Genomic DNA, 14,561 nt, shown 5'->3' on the forward strand with positions numbered 1-14,561 from the left:
CACTTCCTGTTTACTCCGATCGTCATGGAGATTCAAGCTAGGTGTCACTCTAACTCTTCCGCTTGTTGTGTTAATTGAAATTCTCAAGGGTGCTGCCACTTTTATCTTGCACTGACCAGCACTAAGGGCCCAGTGGGTAGGCTGCAGCATCTGGGTGCCTACTTTCTCAATGCACGCTCCCGCTTTTCACCCTATTCATTTGCAAAGCAGGCGAAACTCATGTGCGAATACAGCGAGACGTTCAGCATATTTTGGGTAAATCAGTCTGTACCCCATAAAAAGCCTAAGTGACTCTGGAAATCAATATAGAAGTGTATTAATAGTCCTAATAATAGTATTTTGGGGTTTTTAAATTGGGTCAAATGGCTGTCATATGTATATTTACATAAGTGTTGAAAAATAATATAAAGCAATTTCTTTCAGGAAAAATAATAGTTGTATTTAATTTGAGGGTACATTAAAATGGGTGCTAGTATATTTTTGTGTCTATAAAGTGCAGTTTAAAAAAAAAAAAATTAAATACACACCTGCTGCAGCCACCTTCAAACCTAAAAACACCTGTCCCATCCATACAGCCCCTCTAAATACCTAACCCAGTACTTTATACCCATTTTCCAACACTTAAAAATTTTCACCCCAAAAATGACATGTCATTATTAGGGGGAATTAAGCTCATTTTTATTTATTTAAGTAATTGGTCATTAGGGGGGGGGGTGTCCAAAGGGGTTCTGAACCAAGTCCCCACGTGTTCACCTGCCTCTGAGGTGGTGAAAACTTTTCGCCTGTTTTGAACCTGCAAAAACGTCTGGGAATTGAATAACATGATGCGCTGTATGTGGCGCAAAGCTTGCATCGGCGAACGCTTTTTGCCAAACGCGACTTTCGCCTCTAATTGAATTCGGCCCTTAATGTTAAAACTACTGACAGGTGAAGTGAATAACATTGATTATCCTGTTACAATGGCACCTGACAAGGGGTTGGGGATATATTGGGCAGCAAGTGAACATTCAGTTCTTCAAGTTGATGTGTTGGAAGCAGTTAAAATGTGCAAGCATAAGGATCTGAGTGACTTTGACAAGGGCCAAATTGTGATGGCTAGATGACTGGGTCAAAACCTCTGCAAAATGGCAGGTGTTGTCGGTATGCAGTGGTTAGTACCTACCAGAAGTGGTCCAAGGAAGCACAACTGGTGAACCGGCACCAGGGTCATGAGAGCCTAAGGCTCTTTGATGTGCGTGGGGAGCGAAGGCTAGCCTGTCTGGTCTGATCCCACATATGAAAAAGTTAATGCTGGCTATGATAGAAAGGTGTCAGAACACAGAGTGCATGGCAGCTGGCTGTGTAGCCAGAGATCAGTCACAGTGCCCATGCTGACCCCTGTCCACTGCCTAAAGTGCCTACAATGGGCTCATGAGCTTTAGAACTGGACCATACAGCTATGGAAGAAGGTGGCCTGGTCTGATGATCACTTTTTCTCTTATACATTGTGTGCACAGCTGGGTGCATGTGCATCGTTTACCTGGGGAAGAAATGGCACCAGTATGCACTATGGGAAGAAGGCAAGCTGGCAAAGGCAGTGTGATGACACGTACTATTTACCTAACCATTGTTGCAGAGTACATCCCTTCATGGCAATGGTATTCCCTGATGTCCGTAATCTCTCTCAGCTGGATAATGCACCCTGTGGCCCTGCAGAAATTGTTTAGGAATGGTTTGAGGAACTTGAAAATAGTGCAAGATGTTGACTTGGCCTCTAAATTCCCCAGATCTTACTTGGATCGAGCATCTGTGAGATGAGCTTGAAAAATAAGTCCGAGCCATGGAGGCCACACTCCAAAACTTACAGGACTTAAAGGATCTGCTGCTAATTTCTTGGTGCCAGATATCGGAGGACAACTTTAGAGGTCTTGTGGAGTCCAAGCCTCGATGGTTCAGAGCTGATTTGGCATCGCAAAGAGGGTCCTTCACAATATTATGCAAGCAGTTTTAATGTTATGTCTGATCGGTGTTTATGTGCATACTGCTTGTGTATACAGTGCCTTGCAAAAGTATTCACCCCCCTTTGCATTTTTCATGTTTTGTTGCCTCACAACCTGGAATTAAAATGGTTTGTTTGAAGGTGTGCATCATTTCATTCACAGAACATGCCTACAACTGTGAAGTTGTGTTTTTTTAATATTGTGAATCAAACAACATTTAGGACAACATAACAGAAAACTTCAGTGTGCATAACTATTCACCCCCCTAAAGTCAGTACTTTGTCAAGCCACCTTTTGCGGCAATTACAGCTGAAAGTCACTTTGGGTAAGTCTCTATGAGCTTGCCACATCTTGCCCCTGGGATTTTTGCCCATTCCTCAAGGCAAAACTGCTCCAGCTCCTTCATGTTGGATGGTTTCCGCTTGTGGACAGCAATCTTCAAGTCTGACCACAGATTCTCAATTGGATTGAGATCTGGGCTTTGACTAGGCCATTCCAACACATTTATATGTTTCCCCTTAAACCACTCGACTGTCATTGACCTGCTGGAAGGTGAGCCTCCGTCGCAGTGTCAAATCACAGGCAGAAACAGGTTTTGCTCAAGAATATCCCTGTATTTAGCATCATCCATCTTTCCCTCGACTCAAATCCGTTTCCCAGTCCCTACTGCTGAAACACATCCCCACAGCATGATGCTGCCACCACCATGTTTCACTGTGGGGATGGTGTTCTTGGGGTGATGGGATGTGTTGGGTTTGCGCCAGCAATAGCGTTTTCCTTGGTGGCCAAAAAGTTAAATTTTAGTCTCATTTGACCAGAGCACCTTCCTCCATACATTTGGGGAGTTGCCCACATGCCTTTTGGCAAACTCAAATCGTGTCTTCTTATATTTATCACTAAGTAATGGCTTTTTTCTGGCCACTCTTCCATAAAGCCCAGCTCTATGGAATGTACGGCTTATTGTGGTCACATGCACCAGTCTCTGCTGTGGAACTCTGCAGCTCCTTCAGGGTTACCGTTGGTCTCTGTGCTTCCTCTCTGATTAATGCCCTCCTTGCCCGGTCTGTGAGTTTTGGTGGGCGGCCCTCTCTTGGCAGGTTTGTTGTGGTACCATGTTCTTTCCATTTAATGATGATGGATTTCATGGTGCTCCGGGGATCATCAAAGATTTGGATATTTTTTTTATAACCCAACCCAGAATTGTACTTCTCAACAACTTTGTCCATGACTTGTTTGGAGAGCTCCTTTGTCTTCATGGTGTGATGCCTCTTGCTTTGTGGTGTTGCAGCCTCTGCGGCCTTTCAGAAAAGGTGTGTTTATACTGACAGATCATGTGACACTTAGATTTCACACAGGTGGACTTCATTTCACTAATTATGTGACTTCTGAAGGTAATTGGTTGCACTGGTATATAAGAAATAGAAAAATAACAATGAGACTGTCGGGTGCACTTCAGAGTGAATATATAAGGATCTGGCCCCACTGATATGTAAAGTTTATTGCTGTATCCTTTGTTTGTTTAGGTGTAACATCCACCGTGTGAATGTCTTAAAATACTGTGACTATTCCCAAATCAAAGCCGTAATAAAGCGCTGATAACCGGCATCACACGTGTCCATATAAGAGACACGATACAGCGTGACATTAACATTCACACTGCCAGATATATAACCGCATATAAAGCGGTGACAGTGAGCTCTATATGTATTAATAATAGAGAGAACTGTAGTTGCAATAGTGGCAATAACTGATACCACGTGTATTAGTATTCGAGATAGGGTATAACATTTATATTTCAAGCCATATAGCCACACTGAAGTGGTGATAATGAGCTCCATATGTCTTAACAGCAGACTTATTCCATTCTGTTTGTCAAATTATATGATAAATGATTGCATAAATATTGTTGTAACTTACTATTATTGCTACTAAATTAAAGAACTGTAGTTAACCCTATATGGGAATCGCATCTTGTCATAAATAAAGTATTATGGTCATAATCACCTAATACAAGATGAATGGTGTACAGTAATCAACATATACTAGGATACTGATCAATGAGTCATTATTAGAGGGAAAAATAACCCTCACACTGTCTCATTAAAAAACAGCTACTCTGTATTAAACATAAGACAACACTTTGACCCATTGGCAACAGTATAATAAATGTTGCAAATGAATCACAACACTAGGAGTTTACTCTGCAATTGCTAATAATCAAGCTTACATATCAGTACTGATTTAGCAGATAAACCCAGCTTATCTATACAACTTTATAAACAATTATTTACAATACAATAAGTGACCCTAAGGTGTACTCAGGAATTTTTTAATTGAGCACTTTTTTCCTACTATTCACACCATATCTATGATTTTATAAAAAATTTTCTTGTAAAGATTTAAGATTTTATTAGAACAATAAAGGTTATATTTTATTTAATGCAGATGTAACACCTAACACACCATAAAGGATAGAGCAATAAACTTTTGTGAGCGTAGTTTTGAGAGCTGTACTACTTCCTTCAATGTATCTGGAATCAGCAGTAGCTTATGTTACAAGACAAAGCAAGCAGACAACCATGGTTGGAGAACAAATCAGACACAGACAACGATGTAGTTACACATCATAGCACTGCGTAGACCATTCTGGGGAATGGTCCGAGTGCTGGCTTTATTTATAGGGATATGAAAAGGTCAGTCATCATGAGTCAGCTTTATTCATTGGCACAAACAACTTGTTTGTGCCCCCCTAATACTGGCTGGACATATAGATAAGATAAACATAAGACATTACGATGCACATTCTTGTCGTGTATCTCGCCTGCCATCTTGGTCACATCTTCTATCTTGTTATCTTCAGACTGTCCAAGGGTCTCCACCCCTGATAGTACTTTATCTTCTCTACTCCAGACTGTATGATGATTAACATGTTTTTCTGAAACTTCAACCTTATGTAACTTTTAAAATCACTCTTAAAGCGACATACACATAGAGCATTTAATAATCTAATTAAGCATTCTACGCTAACACTTTACATATCAGTGGGGACAGATCCTTATATATTCACTCTGAAGTGCACCCGACAGTCTCATTGTTCTTTTTCAATTTCTTAAGTGACTATTTTGTGCAGATCCATCACATAAAATTCAGATTACCTGTAATTTTTTTTTTTTTTTTAATGTAACAAAAAAGGTAAAAAGCCGAGGGGGGTGAATACTTTTGCAAGGCGCTGTATATGTATGTAGGCATGGAATCTATTTGATGAGTTTTGTCACGATGTTCTCATGCAGGTCTGCTGTCCCGCTGTACATGGTAATGCACTCTGTGACTACACAATATAGTGCTAATAAATATATGTGTGTGCGTGTGTGTGTGTATATGTGCTGGAAAATTATCCCAGCTTGCAGACAGCCAATCGCACTACGTAGTGGAGCTGAACGTAGATTACACGGGCCGGGTGCGACCTGCCCACTGTCACTGCGATGGTTCCGCAGCTGTGACCAGCAGTTAGACACAGTGATCTCTTTATTAACTTAATATGCTTGTCCCATTGGGTAAATGATAACTTTCTAATATTTGCTTACATGGAAGAAGTCTAATAAAGATATAAAAAAATGAGGAAAGGCCATTCATGTTGTGTTCATGAATATGACTACTCTGCAAAATGTTTTACTCCCCTGTACCAAACTGCTTAATATTCTATTAACAAAAAATTATGTATCTATGCTAAGGATTTGTCTTCCATTAATTTACATGACTTTTATACTCATTCCAATGTGCAAAATACATAGTTTGTATAGAATTTAAAAACATGTATTCTTCTCTAATACCAATAGCTGAAGACTCAACTGAATGAAACATTGCAGAAACTGGAAGGGGAACAGAATCAGAGGCAGAAAATGGCAAGTGACTTGCATGAGGTATGAAATGTGATCCTTACTTAGTCTGTAAGGGACCTGAAGGCAGCCAGTCCTGCTGTACTGGGTTTCCTTGTGAGAAGCTGAATGTTTTGTTCTGCCTCCTTCACTCAGTGTAGGACAGTATATACCTGCTGCTACACATCCCTGCTCAGTGTTCCTTGTCTGGTGTAATGTTAGTCGCATGTAGGGCCTAATTCAGACCCACTCGCGAGCGCTGAGCGCTCGCAAGCGGGTCAATGTTAACCCAGTGCGCATGCACGAGACCCGGATAGCGACGGGCAAGCCGTTGCTATGGGTCTCGCTACAAAGGGGGCGTGCTGTCGATGGTGAGTGACAGCACGCCCCCTTTGGTGGGCGTGCCGGGAGCGTGGCTGCCCAGACTGTGGCGTTCCCATGGGAAGTGATGTCAGTGGGAGTGCTTTTGGCTCCAGGGCTTGCGGCAACGAGACCCTACCACAAGAGTCTCTTCGCAAGCTGTGGTCACCCACAGCTATACGAGCGGCCAGGAGGCCGCTCTAAACATTCAGAGGGACGGCCCTGATTCAGTTTCCTAAGTATGCTACCTCCATTCACATCCATAAGCCAGGGACATTTTTTTCTTTACATAAGCAAGCATCAGGAAGTGGACGTATTTTCTTCCATAAATAGGTCACACACTTTGCGCCATTCTTTGCATTTGTTTGTTGTCGCTTTAAGTATTTTTCTATAAGCCACATTATTGTAACTTTGGCTTGAACATCCCGCTACATTGTGCAGTGATCACAAATAATGGGATTTATTATTTTGCTGAAACGCAGAGATTCTGTTGCATTGTTACTGATGGAATCGCAGTTTGCTAATTTTCTGTCTCTCTGCAAGGTAGAAGTTGTAGCTTATTTTCTAGCCAGAGATTGTCGACCTCTGCATTGTCCTAAACATGGCTATTCCTCTCTTGTGCCGCATGCAGTGATGCCTTTAGGAAGAGATGTCAGGACATTGTAATAGGGGCTTGCTTTGGGAGAAAACAATAATTCTGCAGGTTCATGTAATGTATGCACAAAGCATAACACCTTTATAGAAGCTAATGACGGCCGGGTACTCACTAGAGGGTATGTAGTTCGATCCGGCCGTATCAGATGACACATCTGGCACATCGACTAGTGTGTACCCGATATGTCGCTTATGATGTGTACACACTTGCCGATGCGGACACCCCGCCGGGTCCCATCACTTATATCGGTACACACTAGACATCGTCTAGTGTGTATGGGCCTTAGGGAAGCTTTGCAAATGAAATACTTTGAGCTCTGATTTTTGCATTAAAAAAATGCATAGGAAATACTATGTTTAATGTGACCATGTAGTTGCATAAGAGGGCTGATGAAAAGTACTTGACTCCATTAAACTTCCTATTTTCATCATATGAGCCGTATTGTAACAGGTTTTATTTAGTTTATATGGATGTGCTGTATTCTGTTTGTAGTTTATTTGACCCTTTCGTCCTTTCCTGGCACTATGCAGTCATGGCTCCCATGTCTTGCTAGCAGTGGGGTCTGATGCTCAGCAACACCCTAAGTTTGAATGCATTTCATGGACCTGTTTTAGGAATGTGTTTCGGTAACATATATGGGATGGTTTGTCACTAAGACATTGAGGGGTGGGGGAAGTTTTATATAATAGCTCAACCCTCAGTTGGAGAGCAATAATAGAGGCATCTTTAGTTTGATGGGGTGGAGATGATCAAAATAAATTCTATTGGGGGGTATGCGGTCAGGAAGCCGGCGGTGGAAATTCCGACTGCCGGCTTCCCGACTGAAATCCCGGCATGGGACTAATGATAGGCGTCGGAATCCCGGGTCAGATTTAGGGGCTCCCTGGGGGTTAGGCACCCACCTCCCGGGAGGGTTAGGTTAAGGGAAGGGGGGTCTAGGGTTAGGCACCCCCGGGGGGAGGGTTAGGGTTAGGCATCCCCCAGTAGAGTTAGGTTTAGGGTACGGGGAGGGGGAGTTAGGTTTAGTCATCCCTGGGTGGAGGTTAAGGTTAGGTACCCCTAATGGAGGGTTAGGGGGGGGAGTGAGTTAGGGATAGTTAAAATACTTATCCTGTCGGGATCTTGAGTCTTCTGCCTTCCAGTGTCGGTATTACATCCGCCGGGCTTATGTCCATACCGATTCTTATTGGGGGAGGATCCACATATACAAGAGAGAAAATATTTCAGTGGATGAATCCTAGCACCATGAACATAGAGGTCCCTGATAATCAATGCTTGTACTGAAGTAATGTTTCTTTATGTCAATAATGCAGCACTTTACAATTTGAGCATGTTTTCCAAAATATAGCTTTTCAATCCTGTTCTTCTGTATTTTGCATCTCTAGGCTCAGAAATCTCTAGATCTTATTCAGCTAGAAATACAGAAAGGCACGGGTGATAGTAATGTCATAGAGAACAGCAGCATCTCTCCAGATGGGGTGAGTCAGTGACGGTAATACCAGAAAGTCAGTCATTAAGCATATAAGTGTATCTACAGTACTTGGCTACATATGTCCTGCATGCTGCAGCTTTGTTATCAGATATATATACCAATGTCTGTAAACTTGCTGATGCCTGAGAGATGGTATTTACTTTTTTGCAGCTGTTTATGAAGATGGATGACTAAACAATTACATTAATGTTCATACAGCTTCAACAAAAAGTCACATTAAGGGAGTGATTCAATTGTTTTTGGGCGCGTATTAATTATCATGCTTGTAGCGCCCAATTAGATTAGATTTAGCAGTGTAAAACCGCTAAACCCATCTAAAGTCCTGGATAGTTTGTTTAGGTGCCCTAACCAGTACTTCAGATGCGTTTAGCCGTTACGCGGCTAAACCCGATCTAATTGGGCGCTACAATCACGATAATTAATGGGGCCCAAAAAACACAGACTTTTTGCATATTTCTGCTTGTCCCCTTTAGGAGGCGGCAAGCAAAAATGCCAGCAGCTGTTCATGCGTAAATACAATTGCGCCATCGGGCGCCATGCACTGACAGCCGTCGGTGCTAAGCATTGAATCTCCCCCTAAGACTGAAATATTCGTGGTTCATAAATAAATGTCTGTTTTTGTCTTAACACTGCTCAATGACAACCATGATTAACATGGCAGCTGAGGGCAAGGAGTGATGTAAAAGCAAACAAATTAAGTTTTTACTTGCCAACTTGCCTGTGAGTGTAAAACCAGGCAGCGGCCATATTGGTGATGCCATTTTTGTTACCACTACACCTGTTACTTCTGCACTCCAGTGCTGGTGTATTTTAGAAGTGTCGGATTAGAAATAGAAAACCATACCAAACTTATTGTTTCAACCCCATGCGTACCTGATTTATGTTATAATGGAAAATCAATAAACACAACACAATTTATTAAAAAACATGAACAAAGTTGCTACAGAGCAAAAGTAATTGTCCTAGTAAGTAATGGCCTATTACATGAGACAATGCTATTCACTGGTGTAGTGTTCACTCTAGCTCCGGCGGCAGGCAGGGTGCCGGAGCTAGAGAGGGCAACTTTGTGCGCACGGGCGAAAAGGGGGCGTGACCATAAAAGGGGGCGTGTCTATAAGACGCGTCCCCTTTTTCATCATACTTGGGGCATGCCCGGCACTTACGGACATGCCAGGCAGCCCCCAAGCGCTGCAGACAGGGAGAACAGATGCCGGGCGCATGCGCCCGGCGTCTATTCTCCGGCGGTGACCGGGTCACCGCACATTTCTCCACCCGCGGGACACTGCGTCCCGCGGGTGAAGACTGCACCCGCAGCCTGTGAGGGCAGGGTACTTTTTGCCCTCCTTCTGGAGGGCAGGGTGCTTTTTGCCCTCCAGAAGGAGGGCAGGGTGCCTTTTGCCCTCCAGAAGGAGGGCAGGGTGCCGCACCCTGCTAAAACAGCCTAGCGGGAACGCTACTGGTGTTCAGTAAGGTCCTAAGGGACAGAACCATAATACAGTTGCAGCTCTAGTTTTGAAAATTAGGGATCACCATCAATATTTCCTCTAACTTATGAGGGTATAACTTGGTAAATAAAAATGAAGCCCATATATCCCCTGTAACACAAAGAAAACCCCACACAGATACAGGGTTTGTGGGATAAAGATTTATTCCATGAGCGCTGATATTAGAAAAATTGATTTGATCATTAGGGTGTAAAATAGTTTCCAATCACAATATTTCTCCTGGATAATTATTTATCAGTTTCCACTTGTATGTGTGAATCCATGTAATCTGCTAGTTACACCCCTGTCTTTACCCCAGGAGGAGCAGGAAAGGAAAGAGAAGATGTTACCGAATTTAAGTCAGAGTGTGACGCAATTACAGCAGTGTCTTCAGGCGGTCAACCAGCAGCTCACAAAGGGACGAGAACAGTTTCAGATAATAGGTATGTAAAGGCGCTTTCATAGAGTGGGTCATCAGAGACCCTTGTTTTCTAGATACACGGACAAAAACCAAAACAAAAAGATGATGTGTGCACAGGTTATATCATTGTTTACCAAAGTCTAATTGATGTCTATGGAAATCTAGTTGTTGTAAATGGTGATTGATTGAATGGTCTTCTCTTAGAACACACAAAGCAGTCGGAACAAATTGCATGTGTGTGCTTTTACAGGGTCGATCGCAGTTGTGCCAAGCTGCAAACAGAGAGAGGGGTGATATTAAATAATTATAAATTCCGTATTTGGTGGGTGAGGGGTGCAGGGGCGGACTGGCCTATTGGACATATACATCAGTGAGCTGGTGCCAAGCTCAAGGAATGGCACGTTGGAGCATGGAGTCTCTACTGAACTCCATCCGGGTTGGGTACGCTTTTGTTTTTCTTTAATGCTTTCTCCACTCTTTGTACATTTTTTAGACTATTTCTATAAATACCAGTGTCCGTATATGAATGCTGTACTCAGTAGCAGTAATAGACAGCACTGTTGGTCCAGTGGATATATATTCGGGAAGTACGCAGCTGCCCCCGGCAGGTCTAGCCACCAGGGAGATCTCACTACACAGGCTTTCCTAGCAGATGTGCTGCTCTTTAAATCCTATTCCCTGCAGAGTGATTTAACCTATCGACGTAAAAACATTACTACCGCACAAGTCAGCTTTTAAATAAATTGCAAGTGAACGTGGAATCTTCTTATGAATAATGCTGCAGAAAACGGTCTGTCTTTGAAAAATGCTTTAATCTCCAATGTAGAGCCTTATATCAAAGTGTTATTTATCAAGTCTTGCCTTTTGAATCCCATCACCCAGAAATAAGTGGCCGCTAATATATGGATCCCTCCCATCTGTTCTGTAATTGGTGTAAATTGTCTTAGTAAGGAAGTAGCTTCACTAAAACACTTCAATCCATGTTTCTTGAACAAAAGCAAATCCCAACGCTCAGTAGTAATAATAAGAGCAGTAGGCAGAGAGGCCTTTTTTTTCTTCTGTTCCTCTTCTTTGTCCCCCTTATGAAAGCTCAATACTCTGCAAGAATTACAGTAGCCCAACATCCTTACTTTCCCCAAGCACCTCTGTGGGGTGCAATGGAATATTGGCAATGATAGTGGGTGTAAAATTCAGGTGTCCCAATGGCACTTTGGGGACATCACCTAAAATTAGAATCTCCCCATGTCTTCCGAGACATCCTAGGTGCTGAGAGGCTTGGCCACTGGAGGGGGCATGGCTATGGCCGTCTGGGTGCACCTTACGAAGTGACTTTGACAACACGTGGGAGCATGGTTAGGCCTCCCCTGCACTCACAGGCCCATTAATAAGCCCAGGTAATTTGTAGCCGCTCCCCACTCAGCACCCTTGAATCTCCTTTACACTTTATGAAAACAATGTATCCAAAGTAATCGTTAACAGTTAATAAGCAGCCATGAATAACCAAGTATCAGATCTAGGATGGTATGTGTAGACATTTTTCTCTGCATGCCTTATGTACTGCCACCAAACACTTTTAGGATTCTTTTAGAGATATACCATGTTAAAGAAGAACGTACTGAGGTTCAAAGCTTATCTAAACTCTACAACCTGCTGTATGTGTTTGTTTATAGTTTTACTAAATTTATTTAAATATAACTCACAATTGGATCTTAATTGTTTGTCTAAAACTTAGCCCTGAATATTTTATTGTTTTTGCTGAGGGTGTATCTTATATTAGTTAACAAAAAAACATGAAGAATACTTTATAAAGGCTGGCAGGACACGCTGGCACAACATCTGTGGAGGGGCATGTTGCTTAATGTAGCAAACAGCATCCAATGAGATATATGCTTTCAGTAGTGCAACTTGCATTTTATGAATGCTCACTTCTGATTGGTAGATCTTTATATTGGCATGTTGGTGGTGTTACAATTAGTTTGGATTATTTATTTAAAGTGTGCTATATCTCCCTTCTCTCCCCAGGATGAAGTCACCAAGGGATTACTCCGTTCAGGAAGTAGTGGAAGGCATTGTAATTATATTTTGCCAAAATTAAAGCCTTATTTATGTCTTCACCCTTTCTACTTTGTCAGAAACACTGAACAGAGCTACATCTTTTCTAATGCTTGTTAAACTACTGATTTAAAACAGAACAATAAACAAACAAAAAAAAATCTCTGCAGACAGTTTAGTTTTATAGTAAAAGAATGGAATTTAAAAAAAATCTGGATATTTAGATCTCTACATTCCTGAAGATGCAGTAAAGAAGTGTACCTTTTATCCTATTTTGTTCAATACAGATTTATTCAGAAGAATCAACTATGATAAAGATGATGTAACAAATATATCCTTTTATTACAGACGTTGTACACTGTTTTACTTATATCCACTTTGGGAGTAGATGCCTCTTGACTACAACCTCAAATAAAACACTCCTTTTTTTTGTTGCTAATACAGTTTGTGTTTTTGAAATGTTGTAAAATTAACCAACAAAGCTGGGAAGGAAAAGTTTCAGGTTAGAAGATGTCACTACAGGACTATGGTGACCAAGATTATTAGCCAGTAAATTAGAGGTGTAGTACAAGATTGCTCAACCCTCAATTAAATTAATAGTTCTTAGTCAATGCCACACTTTAATCACACATGCTCTGGTGATGGGGGCATTGTCACCCCTGTGTGATCTCACATGCTCTGGTGATGAGGGCATTGTCACCCCTGAGCAATCGGACATGCTCTGGTGATGTGGGCAATGTCTTTCCTGAGTAATCATACCTGCTCTAGTGATGGGAGGTATTGTCACCCCTGAGTAATCACACACGCTCTGGTGATGAGGGCATTATCACCTCTGTGTGATCACACATGCTCTGGTGATGGGGGTATTGTCACCCCTGAGTAATCACACATGCTCTGGTGATGGGGGCATTGTCACCCCTGAGTAATCACACATGCTCTGGTGATGGGGGCATTGTCACCCCTGAGTAATCACACATGCTCTGGTGATGGCATTGTCACCCCTGATAAATCAAACATGCTCTGGTGATGAGGGCATTGTCACCCCTGAGTAATCACACATGCTCTGGTGATGGGGGCATTGTGACCCCTGATAAATCAAACATGCTCTGGTGATGAGGGCATTGTCACCCCTGAGCAATTGCACATGCTCTGGTGATGAGGGCATTGTCACCTCTGTGTGATCACACATGCTCTGGTGATGGGGCAATGTCTTTCCTGAGTAATCACACCTGCTCTAGTGATGGGAGGTATTGACATCCCTGAGTAATCACACACGCTCTGGTGACGGTGAAAGGGAGGGGTGTATTGTTACCCTTGGGCAATTACACATGCTCTGGTGATGGGAGCAATGTCTCCCCTGAGTAATCACAGCTGCTGTAGTGACGGGAGGTATAGTCACCCCTAAGTAATCACACACGCTCTAGTGCTTGTGGGGGTCAATAACACCACTGAGTAATCTCACATGCCCTGGTGATGGGGCACCTGCTGTGGTGATGGTGGCATTGTCACCCCTGAGTATTCATACATGCTCTGGTGACAGGAGGTATTGTCACCCTTGAGTTATATGATCACTGACATATAGGGCGGAATTCAATTGTATTCACGACCCGCATCTCCCGTCTAAAGTGACAGGAGATCGCGGGCCGCTATGCAATTGTCCAAGATTTTTTGTGCGGATCGCGCTCATAGAGGTCAGGTTTAGCCGCGTAAAGCAGCTAAACCCGACCAAAGTGCTGGGCGCGATCGCGAAAAGTGATGTTTGGGCGCCCAAACATGTCACTTTTCGCACATTTCAGCTCTCATCCCCCAGGGGCTGCGAGCTGAAGTGTAGCGCTGGCAGCTGATCGTGCCCGACAGGAGCAAGAATTGAATAGCTCCGTCGGGCGCGATAGGGGCTAGAAAGAATTGAATTCCACCCATAGAGTGTATGTATCTACAATGAATAGTATGCACAACAACTTTTTAAACTGTATTTGGTTGCTCATTATGACAGAGTAATAAATTTAACATTTGCATATTAAAAGCAAATTCTTAATATAATCCAATTATATTTTTTTCAGAGTGCTCACCAAACAGAGTTCTTTTCTTTCTATCCTTTTAAAGAAATAATGCAACATTGAGTATAGTAATTAGCACTTACCTTATTCTGTAAAGCAGGGGTGGGGAACCTTTTTTTCTGCCGAGGCCCATTTTGATATATATAACATTGTGCAGGCCCGGTGCATGCCACGCCCCTCCGTGTG

The 14,561-nt window shown here is 42.6% G+C and overlaps 1 protein-coding gene across 12 annotated transcripts in view; it reads left to right on the forward strand.

Annotated features, from left to right (window-relative positions):
* KTN1 (kinectin 1) overlaps positions 1 to 12,757 on the forward strand; it is a 168,407-nt gene extending 155,650 nt beyond the window's left edge. For 10 of the 12 annotated variants that reach the window (XM_088461372.1, XM_088461379.1, XM_088461378.1 and 7 more), the window contains 4 exons: positions 5,816 to 5,899; positions 8,255 to 8,347; positions 10,165 to 10,288; positions 12,289 to 12,757. In XM_088461372.1, coding sequence (XP_088317498.1) covers positions 5,816 to 5,899; positions 8,255 to 8,347; positions 10,165 to 10,288; positions 12,289 to 12,293 — 306 coding nt within the window. In that variant the 3' untranslated portion in view covers positions 12,294 to 12,757. The remainder of the gene's footprint in view (positions 1 to 5,815; positions 5,900 to 8,254; positions 8,348 to 10,164; positions 10,289 to 12,288) is intronic. The other 2 variants (XM_088461377.1, XM_088461381.1) reach the window with 1 other exon arrangement.
* The last annotated feature ends 1,804 nt before the right edge of the window (positions 12,758 to 14,561 follow it).

Source organism: Taudactylus pleione, unplaced genomic scaffold, assembly GCF_031769625.1.
Source record: "Taudactylus pleione unplaced genomic scaffold, aTauple2 ptg001041l, whole genome shotgun sequence".
NCBI lineage: Eukaryota > Metazoa > Chordata > Amphibia > Anura > Myobatrachidae > Taudactylus > Taudactylus pleione.